The 21477-nt window shown below is 38.2% G+C and overlaps 1 protein-coding gene across 1 annotated transcript in view; it reads right to left on the bottom strand.

The window, feature by feature from the left end:
* The window catches only part of Npsr1 (neuropeptide S receptor 1), a 224612-nt gene that overhangs the window by 52586 nt on the left and 150549 nt on the right, over nt 1–21477 (bottom strand). The window contains exon 4 of the mRNA NM_001106808.1: nt 11612–11715. Coding sequence (NP_001100278.1) covers nt 11612–11715 — 104 coding nt within the window. The remainder of the gene's footprint in view (nt 1–11611; nt 11716–21477) is intronic.

The following is a 21477-nucleotide window of genomic DNA, read 5'->3' as shown; positions in this document are numbered from 1 at the left end:
TCATAGAATTAGAAAGAGTAATTTGCAAATTCATTTGGAATAACAAAAAATCCAGGATAGATAAAACTATCCTCAAGAATAAAAGAACTTCTGGGGGAATCACCATCCCTGACCTCAAGCCGAATTACAGATCGGTAGTGATGAAAACCATATGGTATTAGTACAGAGACAGGCAGGTAGATCAATGCAATAGAGTTGAAGACCCAGAAATGGACCCACACACCTATTGTTATTTGATTTTTGATAAAGGAGCTAAAACCATCCAGGGAAAAAAGATAGCATTTTCAACAAGTGGTGCTAGTTCAACTGGAGGTTAGCATGTAGAAGAATGCAAATTGATCCATTCTTATCACCCTGTACAAAGCTAATGTCCAAGTGGATCAAGGACCTCCACATAAAAGCAGATACACTCAAACTAATAGATGAAAATGTGGTGAAGAGCTTCAAACACATGGGAAACATTTTCCTGAACAGAATACCAATGGCTTATGTGCTAAGATCCAAAATTGACAAATGGGGCTTAATAAATTTCAAAGCTTCTGTAAGGCGAAGGACACTGTAAATAGGACAAAATGGCATCCAACATATTGGGAAACGATCTTTACCAATCCTATATCCAATGAAAGTCTAATGTCCAATGTAAACAAAGAACTCATGAAATTAGACTCCAGAGAATTAAGTAACCCTATTAAAAATGGGGTACATGGCTAAACAAAGAATTCTCAACTGAGGAATATTGAATGTCTGAAAAGTACTTAAGAAATGTTCAACATCCTTAGTCAGGGGAATGCAAATCAAAACTACCCAGAGATTCGACCTCAGACCAGTCAGAATGGCTAAGATCAAAAACTCAGGTGACAACAGATGCTGGAGAGGAGGTGGAGAAAGAGAAACACTCCTCCATTGTTGGTGGGATTGCAAGCTTGAACAACCACTCTGGAAATCAGTCTGGAGGTTCCTCAGAAAATTGGACATGCTACTAACTGAGGATCCAGCTATATCATTCCTGGGCATATACCCAAAAGATGCTCCAACATATAATAAGGATACATGTTTCACTATATTTATAGCAGCCTTATTTATAATAGTCAGAAGTTGGAAAAGAAACAGATGTCCCTCAACAGAGGAATGGTTACAGAAAATATGGTACATCTACATAATGGAGTACTACTCAGCTATTTAAACCAATGACTTCATGAAATCCTTAGGCAAATGGATGGAACTAGAAAATATCATCCTGAGTCAGGTAACCCAATCACAAAAAACCACACATGGTATGCACTCATTGCTATGTGGATATTGGCCTAAAAGCTCAAATTACCTAGGATACTATCCACAGACCACATGAAGCTTAAGAAGAAGGTTGACCAAAGTGGGGATGCTTCACTCCTTTTTATAAGGTGGAACAAAAATATTCATAGGAGGAAATATGAAGGCAAAGTTTGGAGCAGAGACTGAAGGAAAGTCCATTTAGAGCCTCCCCCACCTGGGGATCCAGCCCATATACATCCAGCCACCAAATACAGACAGTATTTTTGATGCCAAGAAGTACGTGTTGACAGGAGCCTGATATAGCTCTCTCCTGAGAGGCTCTGCCAGAGCATGACAAATACAGAGGATGTTCATAGCCAACCATTGACTGCGAATGAGGTCCCCAATGGAGTAGTTAGAGAAAGGATTGAAGGAGCTGAAGGGGTTTGCAACCCCATAAGAACAATAATACCAACCAATCAGAGCTCCCAGGGACTTAACCATCATTCAAAGAGTATACATGAAGAGACCCATGGCTCCAGTTGCATATGTAGCAGAGGATGGCCTTGTTGGGCATCAGTGAGTAGAGAAGCCCTTGGTCATGCCAAGTCTCGATGCCCCAGTGTAGGGGAATGTCAGTTCGGAGAGGCAGGAAAGGGGGATAACATTTGAAATGTAAATAAAAATATCCAATAAAAATCATCTTAACCTAAAATGTATGGGGTTATATTTTATTACCATTGCCATTTGCATTTCCCGATGATTAGAGAGGCTGTGTTTCTTCAATATCTATTGGCTACTTATATGCCTCATTCTGAGAAATGGCTAATAAGTCATTTGGAATTTATTGATTTTTTAAAATTTTGTTAATTATATTTTCATTGCTATAATAAAAATCCAATACCAAGTAACTTTATAAATGAGAGAGTTTATCTTACAGATATGGTCAAGCAGCTTGTTGAGATGAGCTCTTACATTGATAAGGGTCCATGGCTGGTGGAGCAAGAGTGCATAAGAACCAAAGTTAGAACAGGAAACACATATGTAACGGAAGCTGCCTTGTTCCTTTTACAGAGTCTACCTCTGAACACATTCCCAGCAACTTGGGGATCTCCCACTAGGTCCCACTGCTTAAAGGGTCTGGCACTCCCTGATGGGGATTGGTTCTAATGCTTTGTCTTAATTTCGGCTCCCCAAATCACATGAAAATCTGCCTTTCCTAATGCTGAGGTCCCTGTCCCCGATTGGTTTTTGATTAATCAATAAAAAGCCAATGGGCAGTGGCTGGGCAGGGTTAAAGAGGCGGGACTTTTAGGATTCCTGGGCAAGAAACAGGAGAGGAGAGAAAGGAGAGAATTGCCATGACAATATGACAGAGAAGCAGAAAGATCAGACTTAAAGGTCCACCAACATGTCAGAATCAGGGAAAGTGGCCCCAGGGGGTAGCAGAGATAAAATATAGATTTAGCAAGTATTTATTCAAGAATACCGGAGGGGAGGGGAGAGTATGCAAGCCGTGGGGAGGTTTGAAAGTACGCAACCAATTGAGCTAGTTAGGCAGATTAAAATATAAAGTCTCTGCGTGCGTGCGTGCATGTGTGCGTGTGTGTGTGTGTGTATGTTCTTTCGAGAGTCCAGAGAGCCCTGGCAGGTGACTAGATTTAGCCAAACAAACCCTGAAAGGACACAATCCAACTAGACTAAATTGTATCACTTATTGGCTTGCTGTGTTTCCCTATACATTCTGACAATATTTCTTTTTAAAGATTATTTTTAAGATTTAGAAAAATTTGTGCGTCTGTGTGTTTTGCCTGTATGAATGAATGGGCACCACATTGTGGCACCGTTGTGGGCATCAAGGAAAATAGAAAGGGGTGGTGGATCCCCAGAAATTTGAGTTACAGATAGCTGTGAGCCACTCTGTGAGTGCTAAGTCTGCAGTCCTCTGAAAGAACAGGCTATGTATGCTTTTAGCCACTGAGCCATTCCTCCAGTCCTGGTCAGCATGCCTTTAAAAAAAACAACAGTCAGATTTGGTTTACAAATATCCTCTCATCCTATTGGTTCTGCTTCGTTTTTATTATTCTTATTATTTATTTATTTATTTATTTATTTATTTATTTATTTAGTATGCAAAAATATTTTCTAGGTTGATATAGTCTCAAATGCCTGTTTTTGTTCTTTGTTACTTATGCTTTTAAGGTCACACTGAAATTTTTCTCACCTTGGTATATCCTAGGGACATTCCTTTTATGCTTTGTTTTGATAGCGATACAATTTTAAATCTTCTGTTCAGATTTTAATACATTTGAGTATACTTGTGTACCTCCTGTGAGATAAAGATCTGAGTTCATTCCTCTTCTCATACATCCACTTTTCCCAGTGTTTTCTCTGCAGAGCATAACCTTTCCCGGTTGTGTATTCCTGACATCACCACTGATAATCGGTAGGATATAAATGTATCCTTTTTTTTTTTGTGGTTTCTACTTGGTTTCATTGGTCTATATATCTGCTTATGTGAGAGTGCAATGTATTTTGGCTCTTAAAACTTCATCAGAAACCTGTAAAATACTAAAATATAATTATATCATGTACCTCTTTTTGTACTGTCTTACCCATCCTGTTTCACTCTCCATTCTTCCAAATTCATGGCTTCCTCTTTTTTAAACATCATTGTCATGTATACACATAAGTGAATAAGTATATGCATACAACCTGATTAATCAGTTCAGCATTACCTGAATGCGTGTGTTATTAATCAGTTCAATATTACCTGAATGTGTGTGTTTCCAGGGATGACCACTTGGTATTGGGTAATCAATCGTGGTGTGGTGGGGTTGGTTCCCTGGGGAAGACTGATTCTCCCTCTCACTGACATTGTTAACTGCTTGTAGTGTTTATTTAGGGTGTGAGTCCCAGGGATTTCCTCCATCTATGTGGGGATGTCAACTGTTGTTTGACTTTTTCAGGTCTTCCTTAGGCATTCATGTAGTTGAGATTTCATATGTTACTTCCTGTTATAGCTAGAATACACAATTTGACAGTCCGCTTCCTGGTCCTCTGGCCCTAACAATCTTTCTGCCACTTCTTCCAAAACGTGAATGCTCTCCGAGCCTTAAGTGTAGAGGTTGTGTTACATCAGTCTGGGCTGGGAACCTACAATGCCTTCTCTGCATTTAATTAGTTATGCCTCTCTATAATAGTCTATTTATGCCAGAAGAAGTTACTTTGGTGAGGCATGCACTCTATACTTATCTGCAGGTATAGGATAAGTATTTGGAATACAGTTGGGAAAGGACCCTGACTTAAGGAAGCTGCAGTAGTTGGTTCCCTTCTCAGGTCTTTGACCTCACTAGCCATAGGCTAGGTTCACAGTACCATGTATAATTTCCCTCCGGGTGAGCAGACTTTAATCCAATTAGACAGCCGTTGGTAACTCTTAGAATGAAAATGCCGCTACTTCTCCATGTAATGGTGGAAATGTGGCCAGGACAGTCATGTTGGTTAATATGCTTATCAGCTGAGGAGAACTACAGAATGTTCCCCCCCCATCTTTGGATCTTGCAGAGCACCTTCTGATTCTAGGAGAGCCACATTTTGGGGGTGAAACTTCTGGATCAATTAATTCTGTCTTGATCACTCTAAGTTCATTATGTGAAGTGCATCATTATTTCAGTGAATGACCCTACTTTCAAGTTCTAGGAGACATTTACAAGCAATGATGATAACCTATATTGTTTTGAGGGTTTCTTGCACTCCTTTGATCTACAACTCAAGAGAGAGGGAGAGAGAGTACTTTATGCTTCATGCATTATACTGGAATTTTCTTACATACTTTATGACTCTTGAGGGGAACACTGTAACCAGAAATGTTGACATAAACAAATAAATGAATAAATAAATATGTGAATATATAAGTGATATGCATGTGTACACATATGTACACACATATATGTTTATATTAGTTGATTCTCAGTTCTGTTCCTGTATGTGTGTATGTATGTGTGCCTGTATTTTACACATATATCCATGTATATGTATATATGTGTATATGTATATATATATGGATATGTGTATACATATGTATGCATATGTGTATATATAATATACATGTTTAGGTAAATATAATAATGACTCCTATGCCTTTTAAAATCATCCTTAGTGTTATTACTCCTCCCACATCCCTCCCCTTCTTTATTACCCTCTCCTCTCCCTCTGTGTTTAAAGTCCCCACTTTCCCATTTCTCACTTTATAATACCTATAATCTATTCACTATAGATTTAGATCTAAGAACTACAAATTGGAAAGAAAATATGACTTTTGCCTTTGTGACTCTGGATTACCTCACTCAGCAAAATACATCTAGTGTTACAGATTTGGATGGAAAATCCTTGATTTCATTTTTCTGTCTAGCTGAGTAATTTCATTATGCATATGTACCATATTTTCCTAAATCATTAATTGAGTAAAGGACATTATGTTGTTTCCATTTCTTCTGTTGTTGAATAGAGCAGCAATAAACATTGCTGAGCAAATATTAGAGATATTCCAAACTGTGCTATAGCTGTGATGTGATAGATTTACTTTTGGCTTTTTGAAAATTCTCTACAGTGCTTTCCAAAGTGGCTGTATCATTTCACAATACCACCAGCAGTGAACATAGGTCCTCTGTCCCCAGAAACTCATGAGCATTTCTCTTTAGTTGTTTTCTTAATATTGGCCATTCTGACTGGGGTGTGATGCAATCTCAAGGCTGCTTTAATTTGCATTTCCTTCATTGCTAGGGATGATGAGTACTTTATGAGATTTTTTTTATCCATTTTAATTTCTTATTTTGAGAACTCTCTATTCAGATCCAGAGCCCATTGTTTAAACACAGACGACTACCCAAAGCATCCAGCTTTATGTGTAAACTACTTTAATAAATTCCATATCTCGCTTTCTCTCTCTCCCTCTCTCTTGTATATATGCAGATATGCATACACACATATTCATCACATTTATTCATTGTATCAGTTGTGTTCCTCTAGAGAATCCACAGTAAGGCATATATACACTTTAGCCCCCCACCCCCACTTAGGTTAAGAATTTTGTGGAGAATTTGACTAGGATTATTTTGAGTCTGTAAATTTTTCTTGGTAGAATTGTCATTTTCACAGTATTAAATTCCACCAAACCATGAGCATAGGCCCCTCTACACCATTGTCTAATATCTTTCTCCAGCTCTTTCTTCACTTACTTCATGTTTTCATTATAGAGGCTTTTTCCTCCTCTGTTAAATATATTACTAGATTTTTTGAAGCCACTATGAATGTGTTGTGTATTCTCTTTCTCAGCAAGTTTGTGTTACTATAGAGAGAGGCTACTGAACTTTGTTAGTTGAATCTGTATTGTATTGGTTTTCTGAACACATTGGTACTTTCTAGAAGTATTCTGATGAAACTTTGCTATCTTTGTGTTTAATATAGCATTTGGAGACAGGGATAATTTGAATAGCTCCTTTCCTACCTGTATTCCTTAATTTCTTTCTCTTTTCTTATTGCTCCAGCTATTGCTTTAGGGACTATATTGAAAAAGAGTGGCAATAGTTGACAAGTAAACAGCTCACTAGTGATTTTAATCAGGTTGATTTGAGGTTTTATTCATTGAAGATATTGCCTGTGGGCTTGCCATGTGTGGCCCTTATTATGTTGAGGTACGCTTCCTCCAATCCTACTCTACCTAAAACTTTTACCATGAAGGTATGCTGAATATTTCATCAAAATCTTTTTCTGCACCTATTGAGATTATGTAGATTTTTGTCTTTAAGTCCATTAATATTATTTATTATACTTACTGACTTATGTACCCAAATCTCTATGATAAATCTAACTTCATCATGGTGGATGGTTTTATCTATATGTCTGTATTCAGTCGGCAAGTTTAAAATATCAGACCCACAAATAAAAGCAGAAATCCCATGGCCAAAACACCCACAATAAAAAAGACCAAGATTGTATATTTTCTCCTAAGTCCTTCATTCCCATAGAAATTATCTGCAACAAGAATTACCTAAGTGAATTGCAGCATTTAGAAATCCAATGAAAAACCATAAACTTTAAACTTCATCAAGGAACTCAAGGAGTAGGAAGAAAACACAAATAGTTCAATGAACTTAAATAGTAGTAATGATTGCCAAGAAAACACAACTATCAAGATAAATTGATTGATGAGGACATTTGAAAACTAAATTTAATAAAGAGATATGAATATCACAGATAACTCAAATGGATATGAAGATAGAATTAAACTCAATAACCTAATTAGAAATTCTTCTCAGTTTCTTTCTTTCTATTCCTCATTTCTTGAACACTTCAGGCTGATGAGAAGATTACGTACAGTCAAGAGACTCTGGAAAGAAAATAAATGAAGCCAAGAGACCTTAGAAAGAAAAAAAATGATGCTACAATTTCGTAAACATTAAGTACAACTAAGGCACAAGCAACAAAACAAAGCAAAATGACTGAAATCAATACTTTTCAATAATATTGATGACTTCAACTCTCCAATCATAAAACATAGTCTAGTTGAATGGGTTGAAAAACAACATCTTTCTTTATATTGTCTACAAGAAAGGCATCTTGAAAGATAGGTATTACCTTAAGATGAGCACATAGAAAAGAATTATTCCAAGGGCATGGGAATAGGATGCAGGCAGGGGCCACTATTCCAATGCCTTACAGAGTAGACATCAAACTAAAAGTAACCAGAAGAAACAAAGAAGGTCACTTCATGTAATCAAGGGGAAAATTATCTATTACAATTCATTCCTAGGCCTACATGTACCAAAGTCTGGTACACTAATGTCATAAAAAGTGCAGAAGTGAAATTAAAGACACAGATTAATGTTAACCCACTAACAGTAGGCTATATTACCATGTATTTTTTAAAATGTTAATGTGACAGATAAAGCTTTTTATCTTCTTGTTCGATATTATCTATTTGGTGTCTTTGTGGTTCTACATGTATTATAGTTGTGTTTTTGATTTGTATGAGAAATGTGGTTGTTGTTGTAAAAATACAACAAATAAAATTGCTGTCTTTTATCCCCTCTAGATCCAGCACCGCAGTGCCCCAAGATATCTGCTGGACATCTTAATTCTCAGTCAGCAAAGCGTCTCACCCTCTCTGCTCCATCCCTTATCACACTGCCGAAGGCCTCCCTCTGAGCCTGGCAGCCATCTCCCTACCTATCTAGTTCAAGGCAGGTTTTCATGCCAGAAGCACACATCCCAATTCTGTGGTGGTCCAGATTCTCTAGCCGCGGCACACTTTCCTACACTTAAATCGCTACATGAAAGAACGCACAATATAATAACCTTTGACCCAATTGATAAGATATAATTGCTCACCTAAACATACAAAGCCCAATACACATCCATCCCTTAAAAACATTCATAACAACCTGTAAAGGTACAGTGTGGAATCTTAACATCACCGGCCATATTGTCCTGCCACGCCCTCTCTCCCTGTCCCTCCTGTCTCTCCCTCCTTTCCGTTCCAGTCTCCTCCTCTTCCTTCAAACTTTTCTCCTGCCCACCCTTCCTTCTCATCCAATGACAGGCCTCCTTCTATCTTGTACCTGCCTCACCTGTGACATCATCCCACATATTGTAGGAATTTTGCTTTGCTTATATTGTTTCTGTAGATCATTTAAAGCAGTTTTTTTTAAATCATTTCTAATCCATGGGTGTTAACTATCTTATTTATTTATGTCTTATTTAATTTCTTTTTGCTTTATCTTATTTGATTGTAGACTTACACTTTCTAGTTTGTAGACCTGACAGATAAGTCTTCAGAGTTTTATTACATTTTTTGTAGTTATTATAGATTGGTTTTCATAATTTATTCTTTGAATAGTTTTGTATGTACATGCTCCATATTTTTGTGTTTTGATTTTGTATTCTGCAAATTTGGGGCTTTATTAATTGTAACTTTCTGGCAGTTCCTTAGAATTGCATCTCTGAGTTAGAAGCTTTTATTTCTTTCTGTTGCCAGTCTTTCCAGTGGGATGGAAGTGGCAAGGCTGGCCTTGTCTGTTGTTGATATTGGAGTGAGAGCATCATTGTCGTCAGCGTTGGGTGTGCAGCGAGCTCTGGCCCTGCCTCACACATGTCTTATGTTTAGTTGCTCTCTGCCTATTCCTAATTTCTCGAACATTTTTTTTAATCATGAAAAGATGCTGAACTTAATCAGCTGTCTCAGTCAAGGGCAATAGCTTTGAGCTGTCTCCATTTCTTCCTCACAAATGCACAGTCGGGGCCATGCACTTACCTTCTAGGGTCGGAGGAATATGTCAGAGAGTCTCAAAGCTCCTCTAAGTGTGTCACCTCTCAGCTTCTGTTTTAAAATTTGTTTCATTTATTGATTTCCTCAGCAGTTATCTCACAACTAAGGCTTCTGTGAAGTTAATCAATTTTCTGTAATTATTCGTGTCAAATACCCAGAGGGAAGAGGTTCTACAATAGAAAAGCGATGAGCCAAGTGAAATATAGACAGCTTGTAGGCCTAGTCTTCCAAAGGATTACTAGACACTTGGAATAGGAGCAGCTCTGTGGGGGAAAAGCCTTGAAAGGCTCTACTCAGATCTGCTCTCTCCATGAGTAGCAGAAGTTTTGTTTTACTGTGAAGGAAAGCTGTTAATTTTCAAGGCTACCACAGGCATGGGCATTGCTGGGTGGGAATGACGAAGGCTAGAATACCGCAGAGCTCACGTTTCCTCCACCCAGCTGGTCTCATTCATCAGTGCTCCTTGGCTGTTGCAAGCCTTTGGTTAATTCCCAGAACCCTAGAAAACCTAATTCCAGCATCAATAACATTTGCTTGCTGCCATCAGAGGGCAGAGAACCGTTGGCGTTTTCTTGCCAATCTCAGATACGATTATTTTAGTATTTATTAAGAATATAATTGGAAGAAATGTTGTTGCTATGAGTATTTGCTAGTCACACTGTGAAGTTGTTAGCTATGAAAAAAATTATGGTTCATAACCGAGCTTTTGGAAAGTGTGATGGTGTACGCAGTGGTCAACCTCCAATAGGTCCCACTCATCGTATCTCTTGCTTTTAGTCTCTCTGGAGGTTTCCTTCTTCCTCATACTGGACCAGTATTGACCTATGTCCCCGAAAGAAAACTGCGAAGGCCATGGTGTGTGACTATTGAGACTATATTATGAAATACATTGGTATTTTTACCTTGGTTACCATGACAAATTGCTCTTGGGGAAATGTGGTTGTATTTGTGAGGCTACGATTCAGCACCTACAGAGAGGCCTGTTGGTGAGAAAGTGAGTGACCACACACTGGCCATTGATGTGAATCATCTGGTCCCTGATCTGCCCTCCAGAGGCCACTGTCATGAATCATGTGATGGACCCTAATGGTGAGCCTGTATCTATCCCAACCGAACTATTCCAGAATTTTTGACTAACAAATACTGTGAAAGGATAAATACATATTGTTTTAGGCAACTGAGTCCTATTATAACTTGCACTTCAGCAATCCATTACCGAAATAATGGAATAATTAAAATCAACTCTGTACACAAAAGCATTCTCAACAAGTAGATGTAGAACATTTGTCATGTAAGTGTTGCATATTAATGACTGCACCCCTGGCATGCTCCAGGGATGTGTTACAAATTCAGTCTAAGAAAATACCATCCCTAAGCATTGGCTCCTTTTAAAGTCACATCCAGAGCACAATGAACATTAACATCACAACTATTCTCATTTGTTTCCCAACAATGAAACATGTTACTGAGACCTGAAGGCAATATAACTGATGAAACCATATTCTCACTTCTGAATATGAATACAGATATTCCGAATGCCTAGCCAGGGGGACTCTGAGAGGGCAGCATTTTTCAGATGTGATGTTGTCCATCTGTAAAGCCGGCATCATTGAGACTAGAAAACTGCACAAGAACAGAAATGCATTAATGAGGAGTAACTGTGAAAACTGTTAATTGGGAGCTTCTTGCTAATATTTTTTTACAAGAAGACACCGAGGGGGTAAAACAGCAAGCATTGACCAACATTGTGGGCATTATTTAAGCTATAAGATGTCGAAAGTGTCTCTACATACCACCGTTTCCACTCAGTGCCGCACCTGTTGTTTGCTTGTTGCTTTGCAAATGCACTATTTGTAGCAAAAAGAAAGTCCCATTTTTAGAAATTATAGAAAATGTGCTTGTCCTTTTAGCTAGGGAGAAAGGCGTGTCTGGTCGTGCAGGAGCAAAGGTTCAGGTTTTTTTTCCCCTGTAATTTCCAGAACTCCTGTGGGCTTCAGTGTGGCTCACAGCACTGAGAGATGATTTCCATACCTGTAAGTAGCGGACGATTCTGCAGACCAGGTCAGGGGCCATGAAGTCTCCCGTGAATCGCCAAATAATGTCTGTCAGGATGTTGATCAGGCCTGTGAAGGAGTCTAACAAAGACACGGGGTTTAGTACCAATCTCTCCAGAATCCATGGACACGCCGCGGTGAAAACAAATCCCTGGGTTGGGTTGGTTTTCTCTTAGCCTAGCAGATGGCTGTGGAGGAAAAGTGAGGCATGGAAGGAGTTGCTTGCCTTTACTTATCAGAGCTTCTTGTTACCCAGAAAGCATTTCGGCTGCGACTGAGGAGGAAGCAATGGTCGCAGAAGAGGGGTTGCTATAGTAAAGCAAATACTGTGAGAAGACTTAAAGAAGACAAAACTGAAGACAGCAAGTGCTTGGGGAATTCACCTCCGTCCTACACTGTGGTGGCCCATCGTCTTATTGCCTGTCTAACATGGCCGAAGCCAGACTACTGAACGTTTTGAATCTTGGTTTTTCTCAAGGAATACTTGCTTTTTAATTAAATTTTGTGGGTGGTTTTATTTTTTTTGAGAATTTCATACATAAATACGGTACTTATGTTTTTTCCCTCCCCCCTTTCCAACTCCCTTCACGTTCTCTACCTGCCAAATTCATGGCCTTTTAAAAATGTTTATTGTTTTACACAATAGGTCTTATTCCTGGAGAAAACTTTTTCTCCCAGAATCCATTTATCGCTTTAGTGTTGTAGAACTAATATGGCTTCCCAGTGAGAAATCACTTCACACACTTAGAGATTAGTTAAGAAAAAGCTATTTAATAATAGTGTACATCCATATCTGGCTAATGTTCAGAGGAGGTGGCACTGAACAGAAAGCTCTACCAGGTTATCTGGGCCTTAGCCTCATGCACTCCACACACTGTTATTCTAAGTGTCTTTCTTGTCAGGACCCTCTATTTATACAGTTTAGACAGTGCATGTCTGCCACTTGGGCAGATGGGAGATTGACACAGCAAAGATGCTCCCATAATTATTTAAGTGTACTCAAATTCTCCTTTTACACTGCTACCTAGGTTCATCTTGCTCACCTGACAGATTATGCCTTGTCTGATAAGAACACACGGGATCCAGTGGTAGACAAGGGCCTGGTGGTGGTTGTGACCCTGAGCAGATATTAGAGGCCTATTCTTTGATTTAGGGATGAGCCTAGTAGGTAGTAATAAGTCAGGGTTGTCTCCTTTTGTTACAAGAGTGGAGCCTAAGGAGAAGTCAGCCTTGGCAAATAAACACTAGCAGAAATTTTCTCATAACTCTACACTTCAGTTGTATAAAATATTCTTACAATTTAACATGCCTGGCTACTACATTATTATCTCTCAGGACAATTGGAGGTAACACTCTTTTTGCTAAATTCTTTGTGTAATTTAATATTTCCTATGCACGTTCATTAATAAATTCTTTACCACATCAATTTTACTACTTTGAGTTTTCCTGCATCGGTAGCTCTTCATCTAAAGGTAATAAAACCTTTTTTTATAGTATAGTTTTTATAGTATTGTGATTTAAACCCAACACCACAAATGCTAGGCATGCGCTTTAATACTGAGCAACACCCAGGCCCTGTTCATTTTTATTAAAATGTATGTCCTATATGAGTCTCATCATCTTATTTTCAGACTCCTATATACCATACTTTAATAATATTCCTATGTTATCTCCTGTCACATCTCTTTATGAAATGTATTTGCATTTTAAATAACTCATTTAACAAATCATTATATTTTCATGCCCCTTCTTCTCAAATATATACATACTATATGAAAGAAAAAGTATTTGTCTTTTGGGGTCTGGTTTAGTTTACTTAATGGGGCTATTTCTGGACCCATATGTATTTTTACAGATGATTTTAATGGGTAAATTTATACTGGCATATATAATATGTATATGCACCACATTGTAAAAATCCATTTCTCCATTGATAGACACCTAGGCTGTTGCCATACTGACTTTGATCTATATACTTGGGGCTGGCAAACCTGTGTTATATAATGTGTGTGTGTGTGTGTGTGTGTGTGTGTGTGTGTGTGTGTGTCCACGTGTGTTCTAGTTTCATTTCAATTGTGATAAAACATCCTGACCAATGTAGGAAGGAAGGGTTGATTTGGCTCCAGTTCCAAGTTACATGCCATCGTTGCATGAATATCAAGGCAGAAGTTCATGTGGCTCATCTAGTTATGTCCATGGTAAAGAGAGAAGAGAGAATGAGCACATGGCTGCTTTCTTCCAGGCCTCTGCTCAGCTGGCGTTCTCCATTTTTACAGAACCTAGCCCTCGAAAATGATGCACCCACATTCAGGGCAGGTCTTTCCACCTCAATTAACAATCAAAACAAACAACAACAGCACAAGGAGAGTGAGAGGGAGGCCTTTCATGAATAGTCACCAACATGCCCTAACAAGATACAGTAAAACTATGGGGTTGGGGATTTGGCTCAGTGGTAGAGCGCTTGCCTAGCAAGCACAAGGCCCTGGGTTCAGTCCCCAGCTCCGAAAAAAAAAAGAAAAGAAAAAAAAGATACAGTAAAACTAGACAAGGTTAGATGAGCTGAGTCAACCTAAGAGAAGGAAAGTTATCCCAAGCACAGGCAAAAGAGTCAGAGACATCCTAAATCCCATTGTTGGGAGTCCTACAAGAACACCAAGCTACGCAACCCTAAGGTATGTGCAGAGGACATAGCTTAGACATATAGAGGGCCCATAGTTGTCAGTTCAGTGTCTGTGAGCCCAAATGAGCCTTGCTTAGTTGATTCTGTGGGCTATGCTCTCCTGGTATTCTCAACCCCTCTGGCTCCTACAATGCCCTTACCTTTCAGCAGAGTTTCCCTGGTTCTGCCTCGTGCTTCACCGTGAGTCTCTGCATCTGTTCCCATCAGTCTTTGGATGACACCCCTCTGATGACAATTGGGCTAGGCACCACTCCATCAGTACAGTAGGATATCATTAGGATTTGTTCTTTCCTGGGTCTCTGAGATGTCCTCTCTCCAAACCTCTGGTCCTCTGGTTCCCAACCATACCAGCAGTGTCAGACATGGACTCTCACTCTCATTGTATGGTCCTCAAGTTGGACTGGTCACTGGTTGGCCACTCCTACAAGTTCTGCACCACTATTACCCTGGCACATTTTGTAGGGAAGACAGTTTGTAGGTTGAAGGTTTTGGTGTCTCAGTACCACTACTAGGAGCTTTGTGTGCAATGCTGAATCTTTTGTGTTTACCACTGTTCACTGCAAAGAACGTCTTTTCTTTTTAAGATTAAGAATAAAGTTCATTTATGAGTACAAGCATAACTATTCAGAGGGCACCTTGACCTTGTGTCAATCTAGCTGAACAGCACTATTCAGTTCTTCCCAGGGCCCATGATCTCCCTTGCTATATAGGTTATTGAGCAGGTTTCCAGTAACTCAAATCTTATTAGAGAGCAATTTCTTATCTCTATAACTCCAGGGCCACTGTCACACAAGTGGACTCATCTTAACATAGCAGATTGGTCTCACAGTTCATAGGATTAACAGCTGAGTAAGACCATTGAGAGCACTTCTATCCCCATCCCTACCCCAGAAACTTGTATATCTTTTCCGGGACTCTAAAGGTGCAGGTTGGTGAGAAGGAAGACAATCGCTTAATTTTAGCTTGTTTTCCCTTTGCTACAAACCTAAGGTTTGTATTACAAACCCAAGGTGTGCAGTGTCTTTAGCAAAAGGTCTTAGCATATATTTTGGTGGGGAATCAAAAATAATGCCGAGGAGATGGAGAGATGGCTCACTTTTAAGAGCACTTACTTCTCTTATAGAGGATCCAGTCTTATTTCCAAGCCCCCATGGGGTGGTTGGCTTACGGCTGTGCAATTCTAGTTCCAGGAGCAAGGAGACCCTCCCTTGAACTCTGTCTGCATCAGGAACACACATAGTACACATGCATGCATGCAAAACACTTATAAATAAATAATCTTTTAGAAAGAAAGACAAGAGCTCTGTATTGTTTGGGGGGCTTTTGGGGTTCCCTTGGCCAACAAATCAAACTGAGGCTTCCTAGCTCTTTCACTGGGCTTTGGATTAACAAACCACAGCTTCTGGGAACAGCTTTTCCCAGATAGAGTATTTATTCTTGTTCAGTTTATTTTTTGATTCACATTTTATTTTTTTACTCTTTCTGTTTGTTTTCTTGATGATAACCTTTCTGATGTGAAATATGGAATCTTAAAGCACTTTTTCTTTAAAAAAAAGCGTGTCTTGAGAGCAAATAGATACTCTATATTAAATTGCTACTGGGCACTTTCTGTCCTGCAAGAGCAGCTGTCTCTTCTCCAAATGGCAAAGCTATGTAAGGGCTGTGCTTACCTTCTTCGACCTTTACCTTTGCTAACCCCTGAGCTGCATCAGCACCACCCACTGGGACATTCAGATTTCTTAAATGTGGGTACATAACATGGCTGGTGATTAGAGATGACCTAGAGCAGGGAGTATATAATTGGGCTCATCATGCAGCTCACAACTGAGAAGCAGCCATCCTTGTAGAGTTCCAGAATGGACTACTGAAGCCATCCATGAAATATAGATTTCAGAATTTCCTGAGAGGATGGGATATCATCCTTTGGAATGAATGTCATGTGATTAGATCCCCCTTTCTGGTTATGAGGAAGCTCAGAAAGATCTTAGAACCAAGAAATATAGGGAGGAATGGTCTCAGTTAACCTCACTCCCAGTGGCCCAACTGGGAGCTCCAAGTCTTATGCCTGTCTCTCTGTCTGTCATTTTGTTTCTATTTAGGTAACAACAATAAAAGGTGTCAAAGACAAGTACTGGGGCATGACACAAAAATTGTTGAAACCTGGTAGAGAGTAAACCCTGTGGCAATTCTGGATGGTGAGAGACAACCTGTTTCTTTCCTTCTCTTTTCCTTTGTCCCCCTAAATCACTCTCTACTTTATTTCCTTGAGAAATGTATGTAACTGATTACCTAAGCTTGCCATTCTTCAGCTAGAGTGACTAGCCAACTAGCCAGCACCAAGAATCTCCTTGTCTCCCATCCCCACAGTGTTTGTTTTACATAGCCATATCTATCTGTTTACATGGGTTCTGGTGGTCAAAAGTCAGTGCCCTCTCCGCTTGAAATGGTTCTATGGCAACATGAGACAGATTAATAAAGAGCCTGAGAATTGTGAGCTTCAAACAATCAAATAAGACTAAAACTGAGCTTCTCTTGTGAAGAATGAAAGGACTGAATGAATGGAATGGACGGTGGCCTTCTTGGGGTATTCTCTGTTGGTTTACTTTTTTCTTAATTGAAAAATAACGGGAAAAATACTGATGCTTCATTAGATCTAAATGACTATATGAACAATTATAGTATATTCTGGTAAAAATCTCTTTCTCCCTGGAGATAAGTCTTAAATAAACCTATTTCTGGTAGTGCAATAGCCATGTAACTCTATGATAGCATTTGCTAGTTGCTATTAAGTAAATGATACCAGCTCTGAAGAGTAAAATGCTATTTAGGTACCTTAATAATTGAGTACACTGCAAATAAAAGCCTATAAGAGGTAATTAATAGGAGCTTGGGAACAAAGGGTACACTTGTATAAGCCTAATCCCATGCATGGAATGTTTCTGTTCCCTACAATTCATTACATAAAAGATATTGGAAAATAGTGATGTGTAGAAAACCATGACAGAGTGCACTGGGCTTGTTTGCTTCTTTAAGGGCATCTTGTGAATGTGAGTGTGGGTTCTAATGCGCAGCACCGTTATGGGTAGAGCGGGGAAAAGGAGAGAGTGATGCCACAGTCTGGTAAAGCCAACGAAGGTTAAACAGGTAGGAGGATCATGAGAGATGGTGGCTGAGTGAGGAAAGGAATGAGAGAGTGAGGAAGTAAGAAATGCCATGGCATCTACATATACATAGTACATCAGTTTGGTGCTTCAAACGCTTAAAATAGGAGTTAAGAAGCGGCAAGAATGAGGCTATAGGAGAGAACCCCATTCTCCTTTAAACAGCAGAGATGACAAACTTTGTGTCTTGGAATGTGTTATAGACGATTCATTTCACTATCAAGGAAAGGAGAGGTTTTGTAGGTCAGCTACTGGAGTTGACATTGCACTATTTGGAGAGCTGTGTGGAAATCTGAGAGACAGATAATTGGTCTGCTTGTGAGCAGATTAAAGCCGTGGGGAAGGATGTAAGCTAGGATCAACTTTATGTAGGGAAGTAAGGATTTAATATGTGATGTTAATTTTTTTAATATTCCTTGTATGGGCTTCACTGGTAGATGGTAGCACCTTCAATTAATTCTGAGACTGCCAGAGGGTAAACTCATTAAGATAGAACATTAATGAGTCTGGGCTTTCCTGGGGCACTAGACAATTTATATTCAATTCTGTCATTGATGTAGTTGTATTGAGACCTGCTATTTTTCATTTTCTTAGTTTTTGTACATTTCCTTTCTTCTATTTCTTCCTGTGATGATAGATATTTTATTTCATTTTTTTACCTGCTAGATTCTTATATTTTGTTCAATATTAATAGAGTCTATATTGTATAGCTTTGATTTTTCATTGTTTACTATCATTGAATATGGTATAAATTTTTCTATAATGTACAGCCTGCTATGGATAAGTTACTCACAAATTTTATGCTACTGTTTAGGTATTTAGGTTTAACATATATTATGAATCACACAGTTACAATTTTATTATAAAGTTACATTTTGCCATTGTTATTTAAAAATAAGAAAAATGTTCTCCTAGACGCTAACCTATCAGGTAACCAATTTACCATTTTGCTTAGCGCAGACACCAACCCCTGGCCCAATCCTAAAATCCAAATAGATCCATAAACTAATCCCCCCAGTCATCTGTCTGTTGGCTGTTTCACACACGGCCTTGTTTACACAGTCTGATGGACCAGAACTGATGGACTACCTTCAAGACTGGAAAACCCTGTGCAAGTTTCAGAAGATTGACAGACACAGTTTTCTAAGACTGCAGAAGAAGTTGAATCTATCCAAAGATGAACTGTGAGCAGGTCTGACAACCCACGTGCACTCTAACACAGAGTGGTCCCAAGACTGAACACTAAGCACCATTTAGCTTTCTTACAATTAAACAAGATGAGGGTAATATCAAGGATCCGAACAACTCAACTGCTCAACAAAGAAAAGATAGCCAGATCAAAACACTACCAACGGCTGAACTCCAGATGCCTAGGTCGTATCTAAAAACTATAAACAACAGGAATAAACAAAGCAATAAATCAATATATTTACTATAGAAATCAATACCCATTGCAATGTCCCCACACACCAGAAATCCAACTTAGTTCATGCACAAAACAAATTTCAACATAGCAGTTAAATGTTCAAGTTCTATGTTCAGAAAAGATGTGAACAGACGGCTGAATGAGGACCATGAAGACACAAACACTTGAGTCAAAGAGGGGAAACAATTTAAAGTACAAAAATGAAATTTAATAAAGAGATACCCTTTGAATAAAAACTAAAATGAAATAAATGTTGAAATGAAAAACTCAGAAGTCAGATGAGCAATTCATAGTCTTACCAACAGATAAATTAGAGGGAGAATATCAAGTCTCAAAGAAAATGTATAATAGAAGTCAAAAATGTTAAAATCTTAAGAAAACGGCAGGAATGGAACACTTAGAAATTCTAGGAGTCTATAAGAACAAATGTATGAATAGGTATAGAAGCAAATAAAAAAGAAACCTAGGTTAAGGGCACATAAAATATTTTTTAAAGAGTCATGAGAAAAATGTCTGAAATCTAAGGGTAAATGGCCTATTAAGGTGCAAGAGGCCTAGAGACTATTAGACAAGAGGAGAAGAGAAAACTCCCCATGCCTGCTAATACAAAGACCAAATGCACAGACAAGGAAAGGGCATTGAAAGCATCAACAGAGAAGGAACGGATCTCACATAAAGACAGGCTTGTCAGAACAACACTTGACTTTTCAGTGGAAACTTCAAAAGCAACCAGGGCTTGGATGTATATTCTATAAGTTCCAGAAGACCAGAGATGACAGGCTAGATCACAATACCAAGCATTAGATTAGAAAACAGGATCCATCTTTTTGCTGCTTCCAAAAACACACCTCACCATTAACAATAGACACCACCTTAGGGTAAAAGGATAGGACAAGCATACATACAGAATTGAAAAAAAAACCAAGCAGTTATAACTATTCTAATATCAAACAAAATGGACTTTAAAACAATGTTAACAAGAAGGGATAAGGAAGGATATTTCATACTCTTTAAAGAAAAAAGGCTACTGAAAGGATATCATATATATAATATAAATAATATAGTTAAGGAGTAAGTATAAATATATATGTACTAAACTCAAGAGCACTCAATTTCATAAAAGAAGCACTATTAGATATAAAACCCCAGATTGATTCCAACACAAGAATAATAACTGACTTCAGTAGTCCATTGGTAGACAGGTCATCCAGTAAGCAGAGAAACTTTGACACTAAAGATATATCATAAATCAAATAGATCTAACAGATATTTATAGAACATTCCATCCAACAAAAAGGAATGCAGTTTTTTCCTTCAAAGCCTATGGAGCTTTCTTCAAAATTAGCCACATCTTAGGACACAAACCAAGTCTTAAGAAATTCAGGAAGAATGAAATAGCACCGTGCATACTGTTTAACCACAAAGGAATAAAAACAATAAAAACAACAAAAAGTACACAAGATCCTGGAAACAAAGCAACACACAACTTAATGAAGATTGGACCAAGGGAGGAATCATGAACAAAACTGAGAGCATTCTACAATTGAAATAAACCAAAAAGACAACATTCCAAAATCTAAGAGATGTATAAAAGACTCTCAGTCTTAAGAGGCAAAAAAAATCTGTAAAAATCTCACATTAGTAATTTAATGTTATACCTGGAGGCCTCAGGAAAAATAAGAACAAACAATACACACAAAAGAGACTAGATAAGAAGAGATGGGCTGGAGAGATGGCTCAGCCGTTAAAGGCTAGGCTCACAACCAAAAATATAAGAAGAGATAATAAAAATCAAAGCCAAAATTTATACAATTGAAATTAAAAACAATATAAAGATTGAATAAAATGAGGAGTTGGTTTTTTTGAAGAATTTAACAAAACTGACATTTTTTTAAGGCAAAGTAATCATATGATAGAGGAAAGAAAAATCAATCAGAAGAAAAGCACATGGCCCAAATTAGTGAAATCTGATGTGAATAGGGACACATTACAGTATCTGCTGAGACAGTTTAGTGAGTTATTGAAGACATAATTTAAAAACCTATGCTCCACTAAACTGGAAAGTAAAAGGAAGATGGGTGAATTTATAAATACGATTGATTAAATCAAGATAAAGTAAAGAGTTTAAGTAGACTTGTAACAAAGAATGAGATAAAACAATAATTTGAAAAAAAAACTCTCCCAACTCAACCAAGTCCAGACTGGATGGATACATTTCAGAATTTTACAAGACTTTCAAAAAAGAGCTAACACTAATGTCCTCAAATTGTTCCATAAACACAAGTGAAGACCCTTTTAAACTCCTTATGAAGCCAATATTACCCTAATACATAAACTAGAAAAATATTCAGCAACAACAAAAAATAAAATTGTTGCCAATTCCCCGAAAGAAAGTATATGCAATGTTTTCAATAAAATACTTGCAAACCAAATTCAAAATCACATCAGAAAAACATAAATTGTATCCACTCAAGGACAGAAATCACATAACCATCTCATTAGAGGCGAAAAGGCTTTGCCAAAATCCAAGATCTTTATATGATCAAGGCTCTGGAGAATCTAGTGATACAAGGGCT

Source organism: Rattus norvegicus, chromosome 8 (genome assembly GCF_021556685.1).
Source record: "Rattus norvegicus strain SHRSP/BbbUtx chromosome 8, alternate assembly SHRSP_T2T, whole genome shotgun sequence".
Lineage (NCBI taxonomy): Eukaryota > Metazoa > Chordata > Mammalia > Rodentia > Muridae > Rattus > Rattus norvegicus.
Note: the sequence above shows the minus strand (reverse complement) of the source record. Positions and strands in the feature narration are given on the sequence as shown.